Source organism: Fukomys damarensis, unplaced genomic scaffold, assembly GCF_012274545.1.
Source record: "Fukomys damarensis isolate Sample0158 unplaced genomic scaffold, DMR_v1.0_HiC HiC_scaffold_25, whole genome shotgun sequence".
NCBI lineage: Eukaryota > Metazoa > Chordata > Mammalia > Rodentia > Bathyergidae > Fukomys > Fukomys damarensis.
Window position 1 is genome coordinate 6739765 of NW_022900937.1, and position 21016 is coordinate 6760780.

The following is a 21016-nucleotide window of genomic DNA, read 5'->3' on the forward strand; positions in this document are numbered from 1 at the left end:
GCAGCCGCCCTGGCGCGTGGCGCTCTGGTCGCTGGCCTACGGGGCCGTGGTGGCCGTGGCCGTGCTCGGGAACCTCGTGGTGATCTGGATCGTGCTGGCTCACAAGCGCATGCGGACCGTCACCAACTCCTTCCTCGTGAACCTGGCCTTCGCCGACGCCGCCATGGCTGCGCTCAACGCGCTGGTCAACTTCATCTACGCGCTGCACGGGGAATGGTACTTCGGCGCCAACTACTGCCGCTTCCAGAACTTCTTCCCCATCACCGCCGTGTTCGCCAGCATCTACTCCATGACGGCCATCGCGGTGGACAGGTGAGAGGGGCGGGAGGCCGGGCCGGGGCCCAGGACTGGGTCTGCAGAGGGGAGCTCCTGGAGAAAGTGCGGCTGAACTGGGGTTGCTCCTCTGGGCTCCCCTGTCCCTCAAGCCCTAACTCCTTGAACCCCGCTAGTGCTTCAACGGACCACAAAGGGCGAACGCAAGAGCTGTGAAAACCTCTCTTTGCGCGCAGGGCACACTTGGCTAGAAACATTTAATGCCCGCGCACTTGCTCAAATGACTTGTAATAATGGTGAAAATCCCGCTTCTCCGTGAAGCACGCTTTTTCTCTTACTCTGCGGTCATTCTTCTGGAAGAGAAATCCCAGAGTCACCCAGTAATTCTGGACTCTGGCCCTCACCTGCCTTCTCAGCGCAGCTCCCCGCCCCAGGCTTCTGTGTGCCAGCGGGTCCGGGGTTCAGGTCATCCGTGGAGACCAAGACCTGGGTGTGGAAGTGAAGATGGGCCCAAGGACTGAACAAGCGATGTCAGACGGAGACTCGCTACGTTACACCCCTTTCAAATAATTTCAGAGAGTTCCTCAGCTGCAGGGGGAATTCTGAGATGCTTAAGCTATTGAAAGCAGTGCGGAATCTCTCTCCCTCTCTCTCTCTCTGTCTCTCTTTCTGTCTCTCTCTGTCTCTCTCTCTCTGTCTCTCTGTCTCTCTCTGTCTCTCCTCTCTCTCTCTCTGTCTCTCCCTCTCTCTCTCTCTCTCCCTCTCTCTCTCTCTCTCTCTCTCTCTCTCTCTCTCTCTCTCTCTCTCTCTCTCTCTCTCTCTCTCTCTCTCTCTCTCTCTCTCTCTCTCTCTCTCTCTCTCTCTCTCTCTCTCTCTCTCTCTCTCTCTCTCTCTCTCTCTCTCTCTCTCTCTCTCTCTCTCTCTCTCTCTCTCTCTCTCTCTCTCTCTCTCTCTCTCTCTCTCTCTCTCTCTCTCTCTCTCTCTCTCTCTCTCTCTCTCTCTCTCTCTCTCTCTCTCTCTCTCTCTCTCTCTCTCTCTCTCTCTCTCTCTCTCTCTCTCTCTCTCTCTCTCTCTCTCTCTCTCTCTCTCTCTCTCTCTCTCTCTCTCTCTCTCTCTCTCTCTCTCTCTCTCTCTCTCTCTCTCTCTCTCTCTCTCTCTCTCTCTCTCTCTCTCTCTCTCTCTCTCTCTCTCTCTCTCTCTCTCTCTCTCTCTCTCTCTCTCTCTCTCTCTCTCTCTCTCTCTCTCTCTCTCTCTCTCTCTCTCTCTCTCTCTCTCTCTCTCTCTCTCTCTCTCTCTCTCTCTCTCTCTCTCTCTCTCTCTCTCTCTCTCTCTCTCTCTCTCTCTCTCTCTCTCTCTCTCTCTCTCTCTCTCTCTCTCTCTCTCTCTCTCTCTCTCTCTCTCTCTCTCTCTCTCTCTCTCTCTCTCTCTCTCTCTCTCTCTCTCTCTCTCTCTCTCTCTCTCTCTCTCTCTCTCTCTCTCTCTCTCTCTCTCTCTCTCTCTCTCTCTCTCTCTCTCTCTCTCTCTCTCTCTCTCTCTCTCTCTCTCTCTCTCTCTCTCTCTCTCTCTCTCTCTCTCTCTCTCTCTCTCTCTCTCTCTCTCTCTCTCTCTCTCTCTCTCTCTCTCTCTCTCTCTCTCTCTCTCTCTCTCTCTCTCTCTCTCTCTCTCTCTCTCTCTCTCTCTCTCTCTCTCTCTCTCTCTCTCTCTCTCTCTCTCTCTCTCTCTCTCTCTCTCTCTCTCTCTCTCTCTCTCTCTCTCTCTCTCTCTCTCTCTCTCTCTCTCTCTCTCTCTCTCTCTCTCTCTCTCTCTCTCTCTCTCTCTCTCTCTCTCTCTCTCTCTCTCTCTCTCTCTCTCTCTCTCTCTCTCTCTCTCTCTCTCTCTCTCTCTCTCTCTCTCTCTCTCTCTCTCTCTCTCTCTCTCTCTCTCTCTCTCTCTCTCTCTCTCTCTCTCTCTCTCTCTCTCTCTCTCTCTCTCTCTCTCTCTCTCTCTCTCTCTCTCTCTCTCTCTCTCTCTCTCTCTCTCTCTCTCTCTCTCTCTCTCTCTCTCTCTCTCTCTCTCTCTCTCTCTCTCTCTCTCTCTCTCTCTCTCTCTCTCTCTCTCTCTCTCTCTCTCTCTCTCTCTCTCTCTCTCTCTCTCTCTCTCTCTCTCTCTCTCTCTCTCTCTCTCTCTCTCTCTCTCTCTCTCTCTCTCTCTCTCTCTCTCTCTCTCTCTCTCTCTCTCTCTCTCTCTCTCTCTCTCTCTCTCTCTCTCTCTCTCTCTCTCTCTCTCTCTCTCTCTCTCTCTCTCTCTCTCTCTCTCTCTCTCTCTCTCTCTCTCTCTCTCTCTCTCTCTCTCTCTCTCTCTCTCTCTCTCTCTCTCTCTCTCTCTCTCTCTCTCTCTCTCTCTCTCTCTCTCTCTCTCTCTCTCTCTCTCTCTCTCTCTCTCTCTCTCTCTCTCTCTCTCTCTCTCTCTCTCTCTCTCTCTCTCTCTCTCTCTCTCTCTCTCTCTCTCTCTCTCTCTCTCTCTCTCTCTCTCTCTCTCTCTCTCTCTCTCTCTCTCTCTCTCTCTCTCTCTCTCTCTCTCTCTCTCTCTCTCTCTCTCTCTCTCTCTCTCTCTCTCTCTCTCTCTCTCTCTCTGTCTCTCTCTCTGTCTCTCTCTGTCTCTCTCTCTGTCTCTCTGTCTCTCTCTGTCTCTCCTCTCTCTCTCTCTGTCTCTCTCTGTCTCTCTCTGTCTCTCTGTCTCTCTGTCTCTCTCTCCTCTCTCTGTCTCTCCCTCTCTCTCTCTCTCTCTCTCTCTCTCCCTCTCTCTCTCTGTCTCTCTGTCTCTCTGTCTCTGTCTCTCTCTCTTCTCTCCCCCCGCTCCGCCCCTTCTCCTTGGCTTCCACATTCATCTCTAAGATGCCTGGCTCTGGCTTTCCTGCCCTGGGCAGTAGGAGACCTGAGCTGGTGGGGAGGCCATGTGAGTGTCTGCCTGTTGCTGAAAACTGGTTTCCTTTTAACTCAGCTTTCTGGTAAAGTGCGCCCCGGGAGCAGATTCCAGACTGGCGTGGACAGGGTAGGGAGGTACAGACAGGTCTCCCACACCCCATGCCCTCTCAGCGTTCCCATCTGTGAAAGAGGCTTTCTTCCATTACCAAGCCTATGGAAAACTAGTCCAGCTAAGTATTAATTACTATTACGTCCAGCTACCATTATGAGAAAAATAAGAAAACAAGGATTTTTTTTTCTGTAAATTAATTCTCCATGATCACTTCATGGCAACAGTGAGCGCAGGAGTGTTAATATCAATTCTGTGGGAACCATTTTCACAGCCCAACTCGGAGGGCTAAAGGGAGGGAACAGTGGCCAGGTTTATCTAACTGAGATAAATAAACTCAGGCACAACACTGCCTGGAACTGATGCCCCCCATCCTGCTTCCCGCTGATCTTCCACACAGCCATGCACTCTGGCTACAGTGACCGTGACAGGTCAGCCTCACGTCGGGGAGGTTGGCTGGGCTCTTGCTCCTCCGAGAGGGAAGTTGATGTTCCTTCAGTTTGCACACCTACCTTTGCCACTGTTGTTGCTTTGTCTATTTCTTTTTCCCTTTTGAATTTCCCAAAAGTGCATGCGTGGCTCTTTTAAGGTTGTGATCAGAGGGACAGGCATTGGGATATGATAAAGTGCTCACGGCCTCCTCGAAGTGCTGGTGAGGCAGAGAAAATCTGATGGAAACTTTAGTGTGTGTAAAATGGACATTTCAATTCTGAGGGGTAAAAAGATTAGTTTTCAAATTTCTTCCTGCCAACATTTCTGAAATGCTTTTGGTACTATTTTCACTGATAATGTAATGCTATTTCATTATATTCCCTGGTTTGGAATCAGTATGTACTTTACTATTTATTCTTTTGTACTTTTTATTTCCACTAGAAAACAAAACTACACAAAATTTATGCAGCATAAAATTTGCTGTAAAATCTGACGCACATGGAAAAATCCCCTTTAAAATCATTCTTTAGTCGAATACTTTTCAGCAGAAAATTGATAGAGAAATACTAAAGTGGAGATAAACCCTCTAAAGATTATTCTGAGACTCAGACTAGGTAAACATGACGTCTACTGAACCCTCTGTAGGACAGAAGCCCAGGGAATCTTCTTGCACTGGTATCTTTTTGCTCCTGGACTGGTAATCGAGCCCGTGGGTTTGTAGTCATTCTGTAGGTTACAACTTTTGTTTGTTTGCTTGTTTTGCTTTAGTACAGGGAACTGAACTTGAGACCTTGTGCATGTGAGGTAGGAGGTGGCACCACGGAGCTAAATCCCGGGCCCTGGGTTATGGCTTTAAAGGTTAACGCTTCTGAAATGGCATGTGAGCCCTGATGCCTCTGGTAATGTCTCAGATGGCTGAGAATGCATTTAACAGTGTGTGCTCCTAAAAATATTTTTTCTAAACAATTGATACTTTATTGAAATAACTATGAATATTAAGTATCCCTGGCCAGTTCTCATTAGTAAAAGGATACATCTTGTAGACAGTAGTGTGAACACTTTGGTTATTTAGTGCAAGTGTTCTCCATCTGCATTTAACATACTTTGAATTTTATCACCCTAACCTAAATGAAAATTATATTCAATTCACTCTGGTTCTCAAAATCAGAACATCAGCTGGGTATGGGAGAAAGAGAAAAGAAGTCTTTAGCTCTGACTTGGGCACATGGGCTTTTCTTGAGCTGCAGCAAAAGACCTGCAAGCCTCCTGTGGCTCTTTGAAATATCAGATGTGGACAGGAGTGAGCCCCTTAACATATGCCTGTGCCTTAGAAAGGGAAAATCTTAAACTAATGGTTGCATCTAAGAGGAATAATTACGAAAAAATATTTAACTGAGCTAAGAAGTTTTTAGCCAAATAAATAAAAATGGATCATATACATGACTCTCTTTCCATAATTCCTTTAGAAATTTCTATTTCATAAAGCTGATTTACTCAAATTATTCATAGATCCTCTGGGGGGTATTTTGGAAATAGATTTTGCACATATAGCAAAAATACAATCATGGAGAGCAGTAGTAAGGTTTCGATCCAGTAAGATATTCTGGAAATGTAGGCACTGATGCTCTGGAGAGTGTTTCAGAAATCCCTTATCTCTGTTCGTAGCGCCCTGCATCAGGCTCACTGATCTGTGGGGAAGTCTCTGCCTAAGCTTATTCTTGATCCTTATTTAGTCCAAGGGACAGCCTTGAGGAAGTTGACCTGAAAGCAGTTACTTTCTATCTTTGAATTATTACAAAGTAGAAATTGCAACAATATTTGGGGAAACAGTACTTTCAGGAAACTTGTAATAAACCTTGAGGTCCTTTGCAGTTTTCCTTCAAGGATGATTTTATTCTCTCTCTCTCTCTCTCTCTCTCTCTCTCTCTCTCTCTCTCTCTCTCTCTCATTGAGTTTATTGGTACGTTTTACATGTACACACAGTTGCTCTCATCATTGGGTTCTTTGTACCTTTACATGACAGGTCTTGGGTCTCATTTTTTTCCCCTTGTCCCTGTCCTCCCTTCATCCCCTCCTCCCTTCCCTATTTATGAACACTTTATTTCCTTTTTCTTTTTTCATTTTATCATATTTTTTTCTTTGCCCTTAATGCCTTTCCCCTACCCTTCCCAACATAGAAACAGCCCATTTGCCCATCAGTTGGAGACTGGATAAAGATGTGGTTTTTCTATAAAATGGAATACTACTCAGCCATAAAGAATGAGAAATTAGAGTCATGCATAGGAAAATGAATACATATTGAGGATATACTCCTAAGTGAAATAAATAAGTCACACATGTGTAAATACCAAATAGTTTCTCTGGTGTGAAAAACTATCATGGTACATAAGATCCTCAAGGATTTAAACTGCTCTGCCTGTTTGTATTCACTAAAGTTACTGCTGTAGTGAGCTGTGAACATTCTGCTAAATCATAGTGTGTGTTCTTGTACAATTCGTCAGGGAAGCATGAAATATATCTTAGCTCAATGGATGAAGCCAAATTAGCTGAGACTCAGAAGGTAGCTCTTCTATAGCCCAAAGAACTTCAGTTGATATCAAGGTTACACCAAGGATAGCAAAAAGCATACCTGAAAATAGTCTGCAGGGTATTTAATAGGCATGATGCTAAGAAAGAAATGCTAACATATATCCTCAGGCACTAAGAAAATGATTCTTAAAATGACGTAAACAAAAGGTTTGCCAAAGAAGAAATAGAAACATCTAACAAGCACAAAATTAAAATTGCTGGATCTCAGTATTTCCATTTCCTTGACTGCATTTTGCTCCATAAGCCACTCCAATCTGACTTCTCGGTGCTCTACCCACAAAACCCTAGCGGCAGAGGCAGTGGGCATTTCCGAGCCTGGCTTTCCTGCCCTCCTCGCCACTTCCTCTCAGGAGCTTCTGCCCGCCAGCCTCTCCACTGGGCTTCCAGCTTCTCTCACTTCCTCCTTCTTGGCTTCCGGTTCACGTCCACTGCTGACACCCACTCGCGTGTAATGATCAAATACATAGATTCCTCAAAGTCGGAACCTGGGCTTTTCTTCTTTCTTTATTTTCTGTTCCCAGATAATCTCATCCAGATCCATGGCTTCATTTACCATTTTGAGTGATGAGATTCTAACTTTTTTTTTAAATCTGAGTGGTTTTCTTCCAGGTTATAGGTGACACATAAGAACCAATAGAGCAGGATCAAATGTATCAATGAATCAAGTTAAATCAGATATATACAGATTTATATAAAATATAGAGTGTGTCTATGGTAAAGTTGCAAAATAAGCATTCAAGTCAAGTGTCTTAATAACTGGTGCATGTTGAATTTCAAGTTGCTGACCCTCTTGGTAACCATAACACAGGAAATAAAATTAGCAGTATGGTTTACGCTGTTGGTAAGGACACTGTACATCCTGCTGTTACGGTTTGGGTCCAGATGTCCCCCCAAAGCCTCATGCATTCAGAGTGGCTGAATCTAGAGTATGTGATGCTGGGATTAATTAAGGGCATGTGATCAATACAGCAGCACACTGACTGGCACTGTCCTCAACCCAGTAGTATGGATAAGATAAAAGGGGCAGAAAGACGCTGTAAGGGTCCCTTGTTGCTTTTGCTATGGTGTGGGTGCCATGAACTGTTTCTCCTCCTGACGCCCCTCTGCCATGTGCCACTCTGCCTTGGAGTCAGCCAACAATGGGCTGCAACCTCTACAAACTGTGAGCTAAAGAAACCTTTTGCCCTCTAACTTTGGGTGTTGGGTATTTTGATCTCAAAAAAGAGAAAAGTAACTAAGACACCTGCCTTAAGTGCTGAAGAAGCTTTGTCAAGGAGTTGCGAGGAAGTCTTCCTTGAGTCATCTCGGGGACAGCTCATCATCCCTGCTGCCCTAGGTCAGCAGGTCCCGCAGGACTATGTTTAGCTTTGCATGAGCAGCCCAAAGCTGAGGTCCCAGAGCAGAACTCAGTTCTGTGGATGAAATTCTCAGGGTCCTGGACCTCTGGGGGAGCACAGCATCCAGGTAGCCTGGCTTGATGCAAAGATGAAACTGCCACCAGGCTAAAGTGTATTTTCTCCACAAGTGCTTTCCTCACCTGAACTTCGGACAGAGCTTGAGAAGTCGGTAACTCGAGGTCCTAAAACACGATGAAAGCTCTGTGAATCACTTCAGTCCCCAGCCTCAGATCATTGATCCATTCTCATTCCCAATCTTATTTCTTAATGTATTTTCCTCTAGTTCATGGTAAGAGCCACACATTCGCAGTGAAAAATAAAATCCAAAAATATGCCACTCACCAACCTATGGGCTTCATTCACATCCACACCGCAGCTCTTCATTTTGCGCTGACGTATGTTTTCTCTCCATCTCTCTCTCTCTCTCTCTCTCTCTCCCCCCGTTCCTCCCTCTCCTCTCACTCTCTCTCTCTCTCTCTCTCGCTCTCTCTCTCTCTCTCTCTCTCTCTCTCTTTCACCTTTCACTGTATACATGTATTTGTACTTATACATATTATATAAATGGATATGGTGGGCCAGGGATTTAGCTCAGTGGTTCCTCTGGCTGCCTCCCAAGTACAAAGTCCCAAGTTCAGTCCCCGGTACCAAAAAAAAAAAGCATATATACAAATAAATTAATTACTGAAATGATGTCATATACCTTCTTTAAATGAATGAGTTGGTTTATTGAACATTTATTTAATAAATTCTAGATATTAGATATATTTTGATACCAGGATGTAGAGTTTTGTCGTATTCTCTAAAATTTTTACTTCAAATTTGAATGCATATATTTGATGTAAAACTCAGAAAGCACTTGGCTCACAAATTTAAAATCCCATTTCTAAACTTTCTTTGAGCTCTGCTTATATATATATTCAATCACCTACTTGACATTTCTCCTTACATGTCTGGAACCTTCTTAAATTCCACCCATTGCCTTTCTTCCATGCCTCTCCCTTTTCTAATGATACCCATACCAATGAATATCACAAGCATCCCCTCAGGAAGAGCTCTCAGTCTCTTTCCTTTCTTCTGTCTCTCCACTCACTTCCCTGTCCTAAGCCAGTTTCCTGTCTTCCCCTGCCCCACTAGCCTCCTAGTTGGTCTCCTGATGTCCAGTCTTCCTCTGTGTGTGTGTGTGTGTGTGTATGTATGTGTGTGTGCGTGTGATTTTTTTTTTGGCATCATCACTTAAGACATTAATACTTTCAGTTTAGTTTATTAGTACACTGTGTGGTATATAATGTGTAGATTGCTTCTAGAAAGTTGATATTACACGTACGTAACACATCTTAATTCTTTTTCTTCATCCCTTTTCCCTTCCCTCCCTCATCCCCCCCAACCTTTTGATCCCATTCTTTTTACTTCGGTTCATGTTTGCAGTATATCATGTTCACATTCTTTGTGTGAAGTTCATACATGTGCATAACTCATTTTACTTCCTTTTTTTAAAATCCCTCAACCCTCTCCTTCCTCCACCTCTTGATTTCCTTTCCTATTGGGAAAGATCTGTTTCCTTCTTCCTTTTATCTATATTTGTTTTGCTCTTTAATTTTACTTGGGATTTCTCATATAAAAGAAATCACGGGATATCCAGTCTTAAGCCATCCCAATCTACTTATAGAGCACAGAATGACATTTGCAAAATGTACATTTAAAAGCACGTTTCCTGCTTATAACCCTACAATGTTTTCTATTGTCCTCATGAAAACATTTTATTTATCCAGAATTTCATCCCATATTGTAACTCACTCGGCTTCAATTCTATTCCAACCTCTCAGATCCTCTTTCAAGTTTACAACAGAACATCGTTGAACACACAGTTTTCTTTCTGCCTTAAATTCTCTCTTTTCAATTCCTCATTAGTTAAAACCTTTAGTAATGGTTCCAGCTCCACATTCACAGAAAATATTTACATAGACCTTTCAATTTTATTAGATGTCCTTATACAAACTCTCCAAACATGCATCAGTAATAACATTTTTATAGATTGTTTCATGTTAATTATTAAGAATATTTGACTAATATTTGACTCTGGCTGACCTGTAAACACAATGAATGCCAAAAACATTCTGTTCTTGAACCTTTTTGTTTTTATATGTCTATGGTATTAAACTGAACATAGCAAATATGTAATTTAGATTAATAGCAAATTAGCTATAAAAATAAATAAGTGAAAAAGCAAAGAGATGCCATTTTTTACCTATTAAAATTGGCAGAGAATATACACTGAAAAGGGGATTTTCACACACACTTTTATGAAATTACTATTTTTATATCTTAAAATTATCATATAATTTAACTTAACAGATGGGTATAAATTGGCAAAAATCTAAGAGAAGCACAATTTGCCAGCACATATATTATTCTACTCTTAAGAATTAGTTCTAGGGGCAGAGATTTAGCTCAGTGGTTCAGGTGCCTGCCTCAGAAGCACAAGGACTCAAGTTTGACCCCTGGTACAAAAAAAAAAAATTAGTTCTAAAAACAGTAATGGATTTTAATAAAATTTGTGCGAGCATATATTTGCAAACCAACATTCAAATAATTGAAAAACAACTAAAAATCTAAACACAAGATAAATGATGATATAAACTATGTGGCATCTGAAATTGAAATTCTAGGTTGAAATAAAAAATAGCATGTTTAAATATAACATATTTATGGTAAGTCATTAAGAGTAACTAGGTCCCTAACCTTCTGTTAGCTATATTTCCAGTTTCTTAACAACCAGAGTTCCTTGTTTCCCACTTGCAGTTTTTTCTTCATAGAATTAACTCTAAATCATGACAAGAACATTAAAACATAATAAAATAGCGAAGAAACTCTTTTAAGTATTTGAAATATAAATGATAACTAATCACTTTACCTTAGAATAAGTTTGTACAAGTCAGTAAGAAAGCATTGATTAAATATAACATTAAGAGAATAAAACTGTTAGAAGAAAATATCTGCCTTTCTAATAATTAGAGACATTAGCATTTGCCTAAAAATAAACTACCATATTTTATGTTAATACAGTGCTATCGAAAGTTGGAGAAATAGGCTTTCTAGTTTTCTACTGACAGAAAGAGAAATTAGGACAACAATCTTTTGAGAAACCAGTTTGAGTATAGGCAGTTGCTTATTGCCTTAAGTGCAGCACCTTTTGTTACCTAGCCATAGAAAATTAAGAGAAACATCAATTGTATGCAGTTTTTAATATTTTTAAGGAGTTAGGAAGTAGACTTCCTTGTAATTGTTTTAGAATGCACTTTAATCTGTAATTAGAAATAACTCCTTGAGAGTGTTGCAAAATAACATACAGTATTAATTTATAAAATGTAGATAATTATAAACCCATTAAAAACATAACGATATCCTATTCATAATAATAAGTATATCAATATGCATAAAGTAGTAAGAGGAAACAAAAATGAACCATTATATGTACCAATGTTTATTTTCTTAGGCATATTCTTCTGCATTTAAAATTCATGTATTTAATAATGAGGGAGGAAATTAACTTTCTCTAAAGCAGGACAAGATATGAGTGATACCTTGATTCACAAATCTGATTCTTTCCAAGCTTCCAATCACAAACCAAGTTGGATGAGAATTGAACCAAATTCAATGGTTAGGTTCAATGTTGGCCTTTTGGGGAAATTAAATTCTGTTCTGTCCAGTTCAGTTTGCAAACAGAACTGTGGAGAGAATTGAGTTCACGAACAGAGGTACCACTATATCTTTTCTACAATTTCACTCTGTATGATGAGCTGAGTGTCCATTCGACTTCTCATTACTTCTCTTCCCCTGTTTCTTTCCTCATAGAGGCCCAGGCAGTGTCTCCCACTCTGCCCTTAGACCCACCTCTGAGAGTCACAGTTAATTCCCTGTCCGCATCCCTTGCAGCTACACTCAAGAGGGCAGTCTAATGAAACACTGTACAGCATCTTCCACTCCTTCACTATCTGGATTTGGTTCCACTACTTGATTTGTACATTTTTAGGATAAAACACTCTAACAGGTTAAGCAGAAAATCTTACAGCTAAACATGTAATTTCAAAATGAATGGAGAGAATATTATTCAAAGTGCTGAGTCTTCCTTTCAATTATGGCCAGTTGGCTAATCATGTTGTCCAAATCTTCTATATTTGCTTTCACATTTTTGAGGCAGCAATAATATAAATCTAGGATTATTATGCCTTCTTGTTGAATTGCTCTCTTTTATCATGATCAAATGGAGACTGGATAAAGATGTGTTTTTTTTATAAAATGGAATACTACTCAACTGTAAAGAATGAGAAACTAGAGAGATTTATAGCTAAATGGATGCACATTGAGGCCATACTCTTAAGTAAAATTAATAAATTACATATGTGTAAATACCAAATAGTTTCTCTGGTGTGAAAAAGTAAAACTGTAAATAAAGATTAAAATCTATAATTGATATTGTATAATAGGAAGAAAAGTCTAAAAGAGTAGAGGAAGTGGGACAGGTAGGGGAAAGGTAAAAAGAGAAAAGAAAAAAATATGTGAAAAGGATAAACATAGAACCAATGTCACTGTAAACAGGGAAGGGTGGAGGGGCTAAGGGTAGGGCTGGGGAATAGGGAAAAATAAGAACCTGATAAGTCATGTATAGGTACAAGATCCCAATGATGAATGTAACTGTATTGTATACCTAAAATATACTGATAAATTTATTAAAGATTATTAAAAATGTTCATTTTTACATTTAGAAACACTTGGCTTAAGGTCTAATATTTGTGATATTTAAATAGCCAATCTTTTATTTTGGTTAGTGCCTTAGTTACTTTTCTTGTCACTGAGACAAAATACCCAACACCCATAGTTGAAGAAGAAAAGATTTATTTAGCTTTTTTTTATTATTATTTATTTGTAGAGATTTCAGTTCATAGTTGGTTTGCTGCAAGGAAGGGTAGCATTGCAGAGGAGAGACAGTTCATGGCAGGTAGGAGGCAGCAAGCTACAAGAAACCATAGCATCCCTCTTTCTGCCCCTTCTGCCCCAGGATACCCACTTTAGGGTGGTAGCACTCACATACAGAGAGACCTTCCCATTATCCACTCTCAGAACTGTGTCAAAGCAATTAATGAACTAACATTTGATCCCAGCATCTCTACACACTCTAATCTACTCCCAGCATCCCGCACACTCTAGAGATCCAGCAGCCTCTGAAAAGCACCAACTATGAGAACCTGAGGCTTGGGGGGACATCCAGACACAAACCATAACAGTTAGTGTTTACATGATAAACCCTTTAACCTAAGCATTTTAACACCAAGCATGTTTAATAGGATAATAAATCACAAACTTAATTTCATGATTTGTGGACATGTAAATTCCAGTTATATAGTCTAGTACAGTTTATTTTGCTTGTACAGTTCTAGGATTTTCAATGAATGAGTAAATTCATCAGCAACTGCCACCATATATATTAACCACCATCAGGAAGTAATAATAACAGTTCCGTCACCACAAAGGAACTCCTTCACCCTGCCCCTTCATGATCACATCCTCTTGCCATCCTTAAATTTGGTAAGTATGACCTGTCCTCCTCCCATGTACTTTGGTCTTTGGGGGAAGTGGTGTTGTATGAATATGTCATACCATATACAGCACTGAGACGGCCTTCCCCACTCCTTTATACCTCTCTGGGATTCTCTAAGTTAATAAAGACACCAAGAGTATTTTCTTATTCATCTCTGAGATATCCCATGAGTTTCTTCATCTTCCCTTTGCAGGACAGTTGAGTGGTTTCCTAATTTTGAGCAATTGTGCACAGAGCTGCTATAATCATCAATGTACAAGATTTTGGAAACACAGTTTTCATTTCTCTAGAGTAACTAGGAGTTGGAATGCTGTAACATATGGTAAATATAACTTATGGTAGATATATCATTTTGTGGTCTATCAGCAGTATTTGAGAGTTCTGTTTGTTCCAGATCCTAACAAGCAAATGATAATTTTTTAAAATTGTGTCCATTCTAATGTGTATGTATTTGTATCTCAGTGTGATTTTAATTCACATTTCACTGATGGATAATTATATTGATTATCCTTCATCAGATTATTTGCCACTAATATGTCTTCTTCCCATTTTGAAATTGTCTTATTTTCTTAATATTAAGGGTTTGAAAAAATTTATCAACCTACTTCAATTGTATTCTATCATAAAATGCATTAAATTTAAGTGTACAATTTGATAGTTTTACAGTAATGAAAACAATTTACTTTTAGAACATTTCTGCTATTCCCCAAAGAAACCTCACTTCCAACTGCAGTTACTGTATATTCTGCACCTAGGGATGGGCAACCAACCATTAAGCTCTTTCCTCCCCATGTAGTTTACCTCTTATGGAATTTGATATAAATAGAATTATACAATATGTTGCCTTTTGCATAGACTTAAAATTGCTTTGTTTTTTAAATTAGTCAATATGTCTTATTAAAATGTAAGAATTCTTTATGTATCCTGGACACAAGTCCTTTTGAGGTGTATGATTTGGAGATGTGTTCTGCTATTCTGTGCCTTGTTTTCATGGTATATTTGAAGAGCAAAATTTTTTATTTTGATGAAGTATAATCTATGCTTTTCTTTTTAATGTGTGTGTTTTATGGTCATATCTAAGAAATCATTGCCAAACCCAAGATGTGAAGTTTCATTTTTATGTTTTCTTCTGTCACTTTTATAATTTTAAACCTTACATTTATGTATGACCCATTTTGATCTATTTTTTCATGCATAGTGAGGGGTAACAGACTAACACTTTTTTTGCATGTAGATAGCCAACTGTCTCAGCACTAGATGTTTAAAAAAATATAGTTTTCTGTGTTGAACTGACCAACATCTTGGTCAAAAATCAATTGAACACAAATATGAGTTTTTATTGATGGATTCTTGTTATTTCTATTCCACTGGCCTATGTTTTTTTTAAATATCAGTTACACACTATCTTCATTAATGTGGCCTTATAATTAGTTTTGAAATATGAAGCTTAAGTCTTTCACCTAGTTTATTCATTTTGAAGATTGTTTAGATGGTCTAAGACTTTTACAGTTCCACAACAGTTTAAGATCATACATTCTGGAATTGGAATAAGGAGTTTTACACTGTTTTGAGTCATGTAATCAATTTGGGTAGTATAGTCAGTTTAACAGTGAGAATTCCAGCCCATGGATATTACGTGTGTCTTCTTTTATTGGGGTCTTCTTTAATTATATTAGTAACATTTTACATATTTCAGCATATAAGTTCTTCACTTCTTAAAACTTGTAGTTTTCCTCAATTAATATGATGTTGGCCATTATTTTTCATAAATAGATTTTAATCAGATTCAGGTAAGGTACCTATTTTATTCAGCGATTTTATCATGGATGGATATTGAATTTTGTTAAAAGATTTTCTGCATCCATTGATATAATCATGTGATTTTTGTTCTTGCCTCTGTTTATGTGGTGAGTTACATTTGCTGAATTGCATGAGTTAAACCATTTTAGTAAACCGTGGGATGGAACCTATCTGGTCACGTTGTATGATCTTTTTGATGTGTTCATTCATTCTTTAACACATTGGTTATTAAAAGTGCATTGTTCAACTTCCACTTATTTGTGAATTTCCTGTGTTTCCTTCTTTTTTTGTTAAGGTCAGATTTCATTCCACTATGGACAATTTGCACACTTGCAATTTGGATCCTTTTAAAGTTTTCGAGGTTTGCTGCATAATGTAGATGTTGTCTGTCTTGGAAAGTGTTCAATACTGAGACGTATGGGCCTGCTATTGCTGTTGAGCGTTCTGTAACTGACAGGGATTGTGTTATTCAAGTCTATTGTATCCTTGCTAGTTTTCCAGCTCATTCCACCCATTATTAAAAGTAGTTTATTGAAGTATTCAATCACGGTTATTGAATTGTCTGTTTCCCTTCTATCATGTCTGGTTTCCATCAAGTATTCTGGGACTTCTTGCTACATCCACATGTGTTTGTATTTATTTTATCTTACTACTACATTTATACTTTATCTCTAGTAACTTCTTTGACTTAAAGTCTACTTTGTCTGATAGTTAAAAAGCCACTCCATCTCTTTTATTTCTACTTATTTTCTGTCATTAGCCTTTACATAGTCTTTTTCTGTTGCTTTACTTTTAGCCTACTAATGTCTTTGCATCTAATATTTTTCTTCATGTGGATTTGAGATATTGTTTGAGGCTGTTTTCCTTCTTCCTAGAGAATATTTTAAAATATTTACTTAAGGTAGGTCTGTCTGTACCACATTCTCCCGGTCTTATTTATACTAGAACATGCTTATTTCATCTTTGTTTTTGCAGGATATTTTGCAGTTTTCTTTTTAACACTGAATATTTCATACCACTGCACTTTTCGACTTCCATGGTTTCCCATGAAAATCAATAGTTAGTTTTTTGGGAGCTCCCTTCTGAGCAGTAAATTGGTTTTCTCTTGCTAACAGAAAGATTATGTATGTCTTCTTTTATTTTATTTACTTGTTTTGTCTCTTGTTTTGGTTTTGTTTTGTTTTGTTTTGTTTTGTTTTGTTTTGTTTTTGAGACAGGGTCTCATTACATAGTTCAGACTGCCCTGGAACTCCTTATGTAGCCCAGGCTGGTCTCAAATTTGCAGTGATCCTCCTGTCTCAGCCTTCTGAATGCTGGGATTACAGGCATGTGCTGATATGCCCAGCTTATTTGTTTTATCTTCCTGCCACAACTTTGATTACAATGGGTCTAAATGTGGATCTTTGTGTTTATATTTCTTTGAATTTGATGGAGTTTTGTGGGATGTGTAGCTGTATGTCCTTCATCAAAGTTGGAGAATTTTTAGTAAATAGTTTCTAAAATATTTTTCTGGATTTTCTCCCTCCTCTCCATTTATGGGACTCCCATTTTGCACATGTTTGTATACAATGGTATGTCACAGATCTCTGAGGCACATTTTATATAACATAATGGACCATTTCTGATTCTACCCCCCATTCTGGGGCTTACCACTGCTGCAGATTTTTGTTTGTTTTTTGTTTATGATAGAGTGACTTAGCTGTCCTAGTTTTGCATTCTGTTTCCCTATAATTTGTGGACTATAATGTCACTGCCTCTGGGTGATCTTTGCTAGCAGTCAGCCAACCATAAGGCAAAGGTTAAGCTTAATTACCTTGAGCCAGGAGCATCACTGTGTCTGTGCATACCACTTTCTGGCAGTTTATAAGCTGACTCACATTTACCCAGGGTTCTAGTAGCTCTCAAGGGCTTTCTCCAGTCTCTCTTATGTGGGCATAGCCTGTGTAGGGACCTGGTCTTCCAGACCATGGTATGTGCAGCCTTACCAGGGCCTTTCTTGACTGTGTCTCCCAATGGATGATCCTGTAGATGTATAACTGGCCTGAGGTTTCGTTGCTTTCCCCAAGAAAAAATGTTATCATGCTACTAGCCTCCCTAAGATCACTATTTATTTAACAAAATCTCCAGGTATGGATTTTCCTGTGATCTGCTCTATACAAGCCAGTCCATCCAGCAGGCATCAGAGTTAAAGATGGTACTGATGTCCTCACCCTCAAGGGCAGAATTTCCACACCGTGAACCTGGGGACAGAGGAGCAAACAGAGACACAACCACTCTTACAGAGATACAGATTTGAATGAATTAATGTTTCTTATCTTGTTTAGGCTTTGTTTAAGAGATTTTGGGGGGTAATTTTGACAATTTTCTTCGGTTTTTTGCAATAGATTTGGAGCAGAGAATTTCTGGAGTTGCTCACCAGGTCATGCTGGAAGTCTACCCCACTATGAGGTTTTAAGTACCCTTGATGCTTTCTGGGTACAGATCCTTTGTCCAGTAGATGATTTGCAAATTTCTCTTAGTCTGCAGTCCCAACTTCTGTTCTCTTCATAGATTCTTTCAGAGAAAAAGTTTTACATTTTAAGAAAAGTCAATTTATATGATGCTTTTGCTTATATGAACCCTACTTTTGTTGTGATATTTAAGAACACTTTGCCTTTACACAGGTTGCAAAGACTGCTTCTTGTGCTCGCTTATAAACATTCTATTGTTTTGTGTTTTACATATAGACATGTAATTTGGTTTCAGTTGATTTCTGTATAAAATGTGAGGTTAAGTTCAATGGAAAATGTTCGGGGCATGCAGTTGTCTAATTGTTTTACGGTATTTAGTGAAGCACTATCATTTCCCCATATTTACTGCCTCTGCACCTTTGTCAGAAATCAATGGGCTGTGTTTATGAAGGTCTATTTTTGGGGCCTCCTTTGTGTTTCATTGATCGATATCATCTTGATGACTGCAGCAGAGACTGTCTTAAAATATGACACTGTGATCCCTCCAACTTCAATTTTTTTAACTATTATTTTTGTCATTCTATTTTTTATTTGCTTTTTCCTATACATTTTAGAATGAGATTTTATCTTTCTACGAAAAAATGCTGCGGATTTATTGTAATTTTATGCCATCTGTAGGTCATTTGGGAATGTCACACTATTTATTATGCTAAATCTTCCAAACCAGGTACAAGATAGGTCTCTTTTTCCAACTATTGAGGCCCTTTTTATCAGCACTGTGAAGTGTTTAATCTGTCCATCCTGCGTATGTTCTATTAGATTTGGGTCTGAGTGTTTTATTATTTTAGTTAGTGTAAATAGTATCTTTCAAAAGTTCAGCTTCAAATTGTCCATTGCTAATAATAAGTGTGTGTGCGTGTGTGTGTATACATTCTAACTTCTTTGTTGAACAAATGTCCTGTATCCTTACTGAACTTGCCTACTAGTTTTAGATGGCTTTCTCTGAAGATTTATTGGGATCATCTGATAGATACTAATTGCTTGTGTGATAAGACATCATTTATTTCTTCTTTGGCATCTGCGTGACAATTCTTGTTCATGCTAATTGAGCTTCAATTATGGCACTGAATAAACATGGTAAGACTGGGCATTCCTGCTCACAGGGAAATATGCAGCCTTATATCAATAAATATAATATTGGCTTGAGCCTGTTTGCACTCTTTATCACAATTAAGACATCATTTTCTATTTGGAAATGCTGAGTTTACAATAAATGGATTCTGAACTTGATCAAATGCTTTTTCTGCATCAGGTGATACATTTATATGTTATTCCAGATAAAATTGATTAGCACTAAAACCAGGTGCTCAGGATGTATCTCGGTGTTGGAGCATATACTTAGCATTGCAAACCCTGGAGACTGAACCGCAGCGGCACAAACAAACAATCCCAAAAGCAGCCTTGCATTGTGTGACTAACTGCCATGTGTGGATGGTGCATGTCTCTTCTCTGCTCATTTCTTTTCTTTTTTCTCTCTCCATCTCCATTTCTCTTTCTCTCTCTTTTCTCCCTCTCTTTTGATAGATATAGATAATCCTACATATAATTGAAATTTTAGTAAGATTTTTGCATCTATTTCCACAAGGAACGTTGGTCTATGATTTTTTATTATATGGCCTTTAACTGCCTTTGATAGAAGCGTAATATTGGCCTCAAAAATTAATTGTGAAATGCTCTCTGCTTTTTAATTATGTCATATTGTGTAGCATTTGTATTATTTTTCTTTGAATATTACGTAGAATTCATCAGTGAAACTATCAATTTCAAGAGATTTATATTTTGGAAGTTTTGCAGAAATATAACTCATTTGGGGCAAGTATGTGTAGTTTGTGGGTATTAAGGAGCTTGTCTATTTAAACTAAGAATACATGTGTATAGGGTTGATCACCATGTCCTCTTATATTGTTTCAAATGTCTGTCTTCACAGTGATAGTAATAGGATGGATTTCAAATATAAGTAATTTCTCTCTCTCTCTCTCTCTCTCTCTCTCTCTCTCGACTAGCTAGTGTATAATAAATTTAAGTTATCTTTTCCAAGATCCACCTCTCACTTTGGATTTATATTGATCTCGTTTTTTCTACTTTCTTAAGGTAGAACCTGCAGTTCTTTATTTGAAGTGTCTTTTCTGATATAAACAATCCTGTAAATTTAATTGGCTTTATTTATACTACTATCTTACATTAGTTCATTGAAGAGGAAGATTTGAGCTATTGTCTACTTCTTTCTATTTTGTAAGAATCTTTTTGTCTTGAACTCTGAGTAACTCCTTTGAAGATAACAATATACAGGGTAGTAATTGTTGTTATTCTCTTATTATTTGAGTATGAATCTTTATTTTTATAAAATAAAAATGAATTCAGTTCTTTAAAAAAACTTTACATCTCAGCATTGCTTTAGTTGAATTCCCATGAATTTTATTTTGCACTCAATTCAAAATAATGTTTTATTGTCCTCAAGCTTTTTGAACTATTGCATAGTAGGTAGACTTTAAGGTTCTTCTTATCATCTCTGCTTCCTGCTCTCTTGGTTCATGATGGGCAAAGGCCAAACCTGTGATAGCATCTGGTACAGAGTGGTGTCTGTGAGCAGAAGTCACCCTAGTGACGTCCTTGAACTGTCACAGGTCCCCTCCCACTAGCTTGTACCTCTGCAGCCTGCCTTTTTCTACAGATGACCTTGCCAAAGGAGGGTGACCTGAACTCCATGAGTTCAGAAGCACTGTCCTACCCTAGAGACAGAAGCTAGTCCTTCTGCAGTCAGACCCCCAGCTGGGAACAGGTCCAGCCAGCATCTGAGAGGAGCCTGTGAGATCCAACACTAACGACCCCACTAAGTTGTCCCCCGGTTCTCAACTCACAGAAACTGGGAGATAATAAATGTGGGTTAGTGAAAATTTTGTTGACAATTTCTATGTCACAGCACATATAAATAATAAAGATGGATTATTTAGTGCTTTGTGTACAAGTTTAGAGATTTTCATGTTACCTTTCTATTATTGATTTCTAGTTTAATTCCTTTACAGTGTAAGTGTATCTCTAAAATTATACCAACTTCCTTTTAAAATTTTGTTTTACATTCCAGGATTTGGTTTTTCTTGGTGAGAGTCCACCAACACTTTTGATGTTTTATCTTGCTATTGTTTGTTGGAGTATTCTATAAACTTCAGTCAGATCCAGTTTTTGGTAGAGTTCTTCAGTCCTCCCTGGGTGTTATAGATTTTCTGGAAGTTCTGCAGAAGGAGCCATGTGACACATAGCAATGTTTCAGTCAATGGCAGGCCTCATATATGATGTTAGAAAGGAATGGGAACGTCCCACCGGAACACATCACCCGTGGGTACGTGGTGATGCTGTGTGAGTAAACTACTGCACCACCAGCAGTGTTCAAGCACAGAACACACAATTAT

The 21016-nt window shown here is 39.2% G+C and overlaps 1 protein-coding gene across 1 annotated transcript in view; it reads left to right on the top strand.

Annotated features, from left to right (window-relative positions):
- The window catches only part of Tacr3 (tachykinin receptor 3), a 71383-nt gene that overhangs the window by 1855 nt on the left and 48512 nt on the right, over positions 1-21016 (top strand). Inside the window, exon 3 of the mRNA XM_010641610.1 lies at positions 5-312. Within this exon, the coding sequence (XP_010639912.1) occupies positions 5-312 (308 nt within the window). The remainder of the gene's footprint in view (positions 1-4; positions 313-21016) is intronic.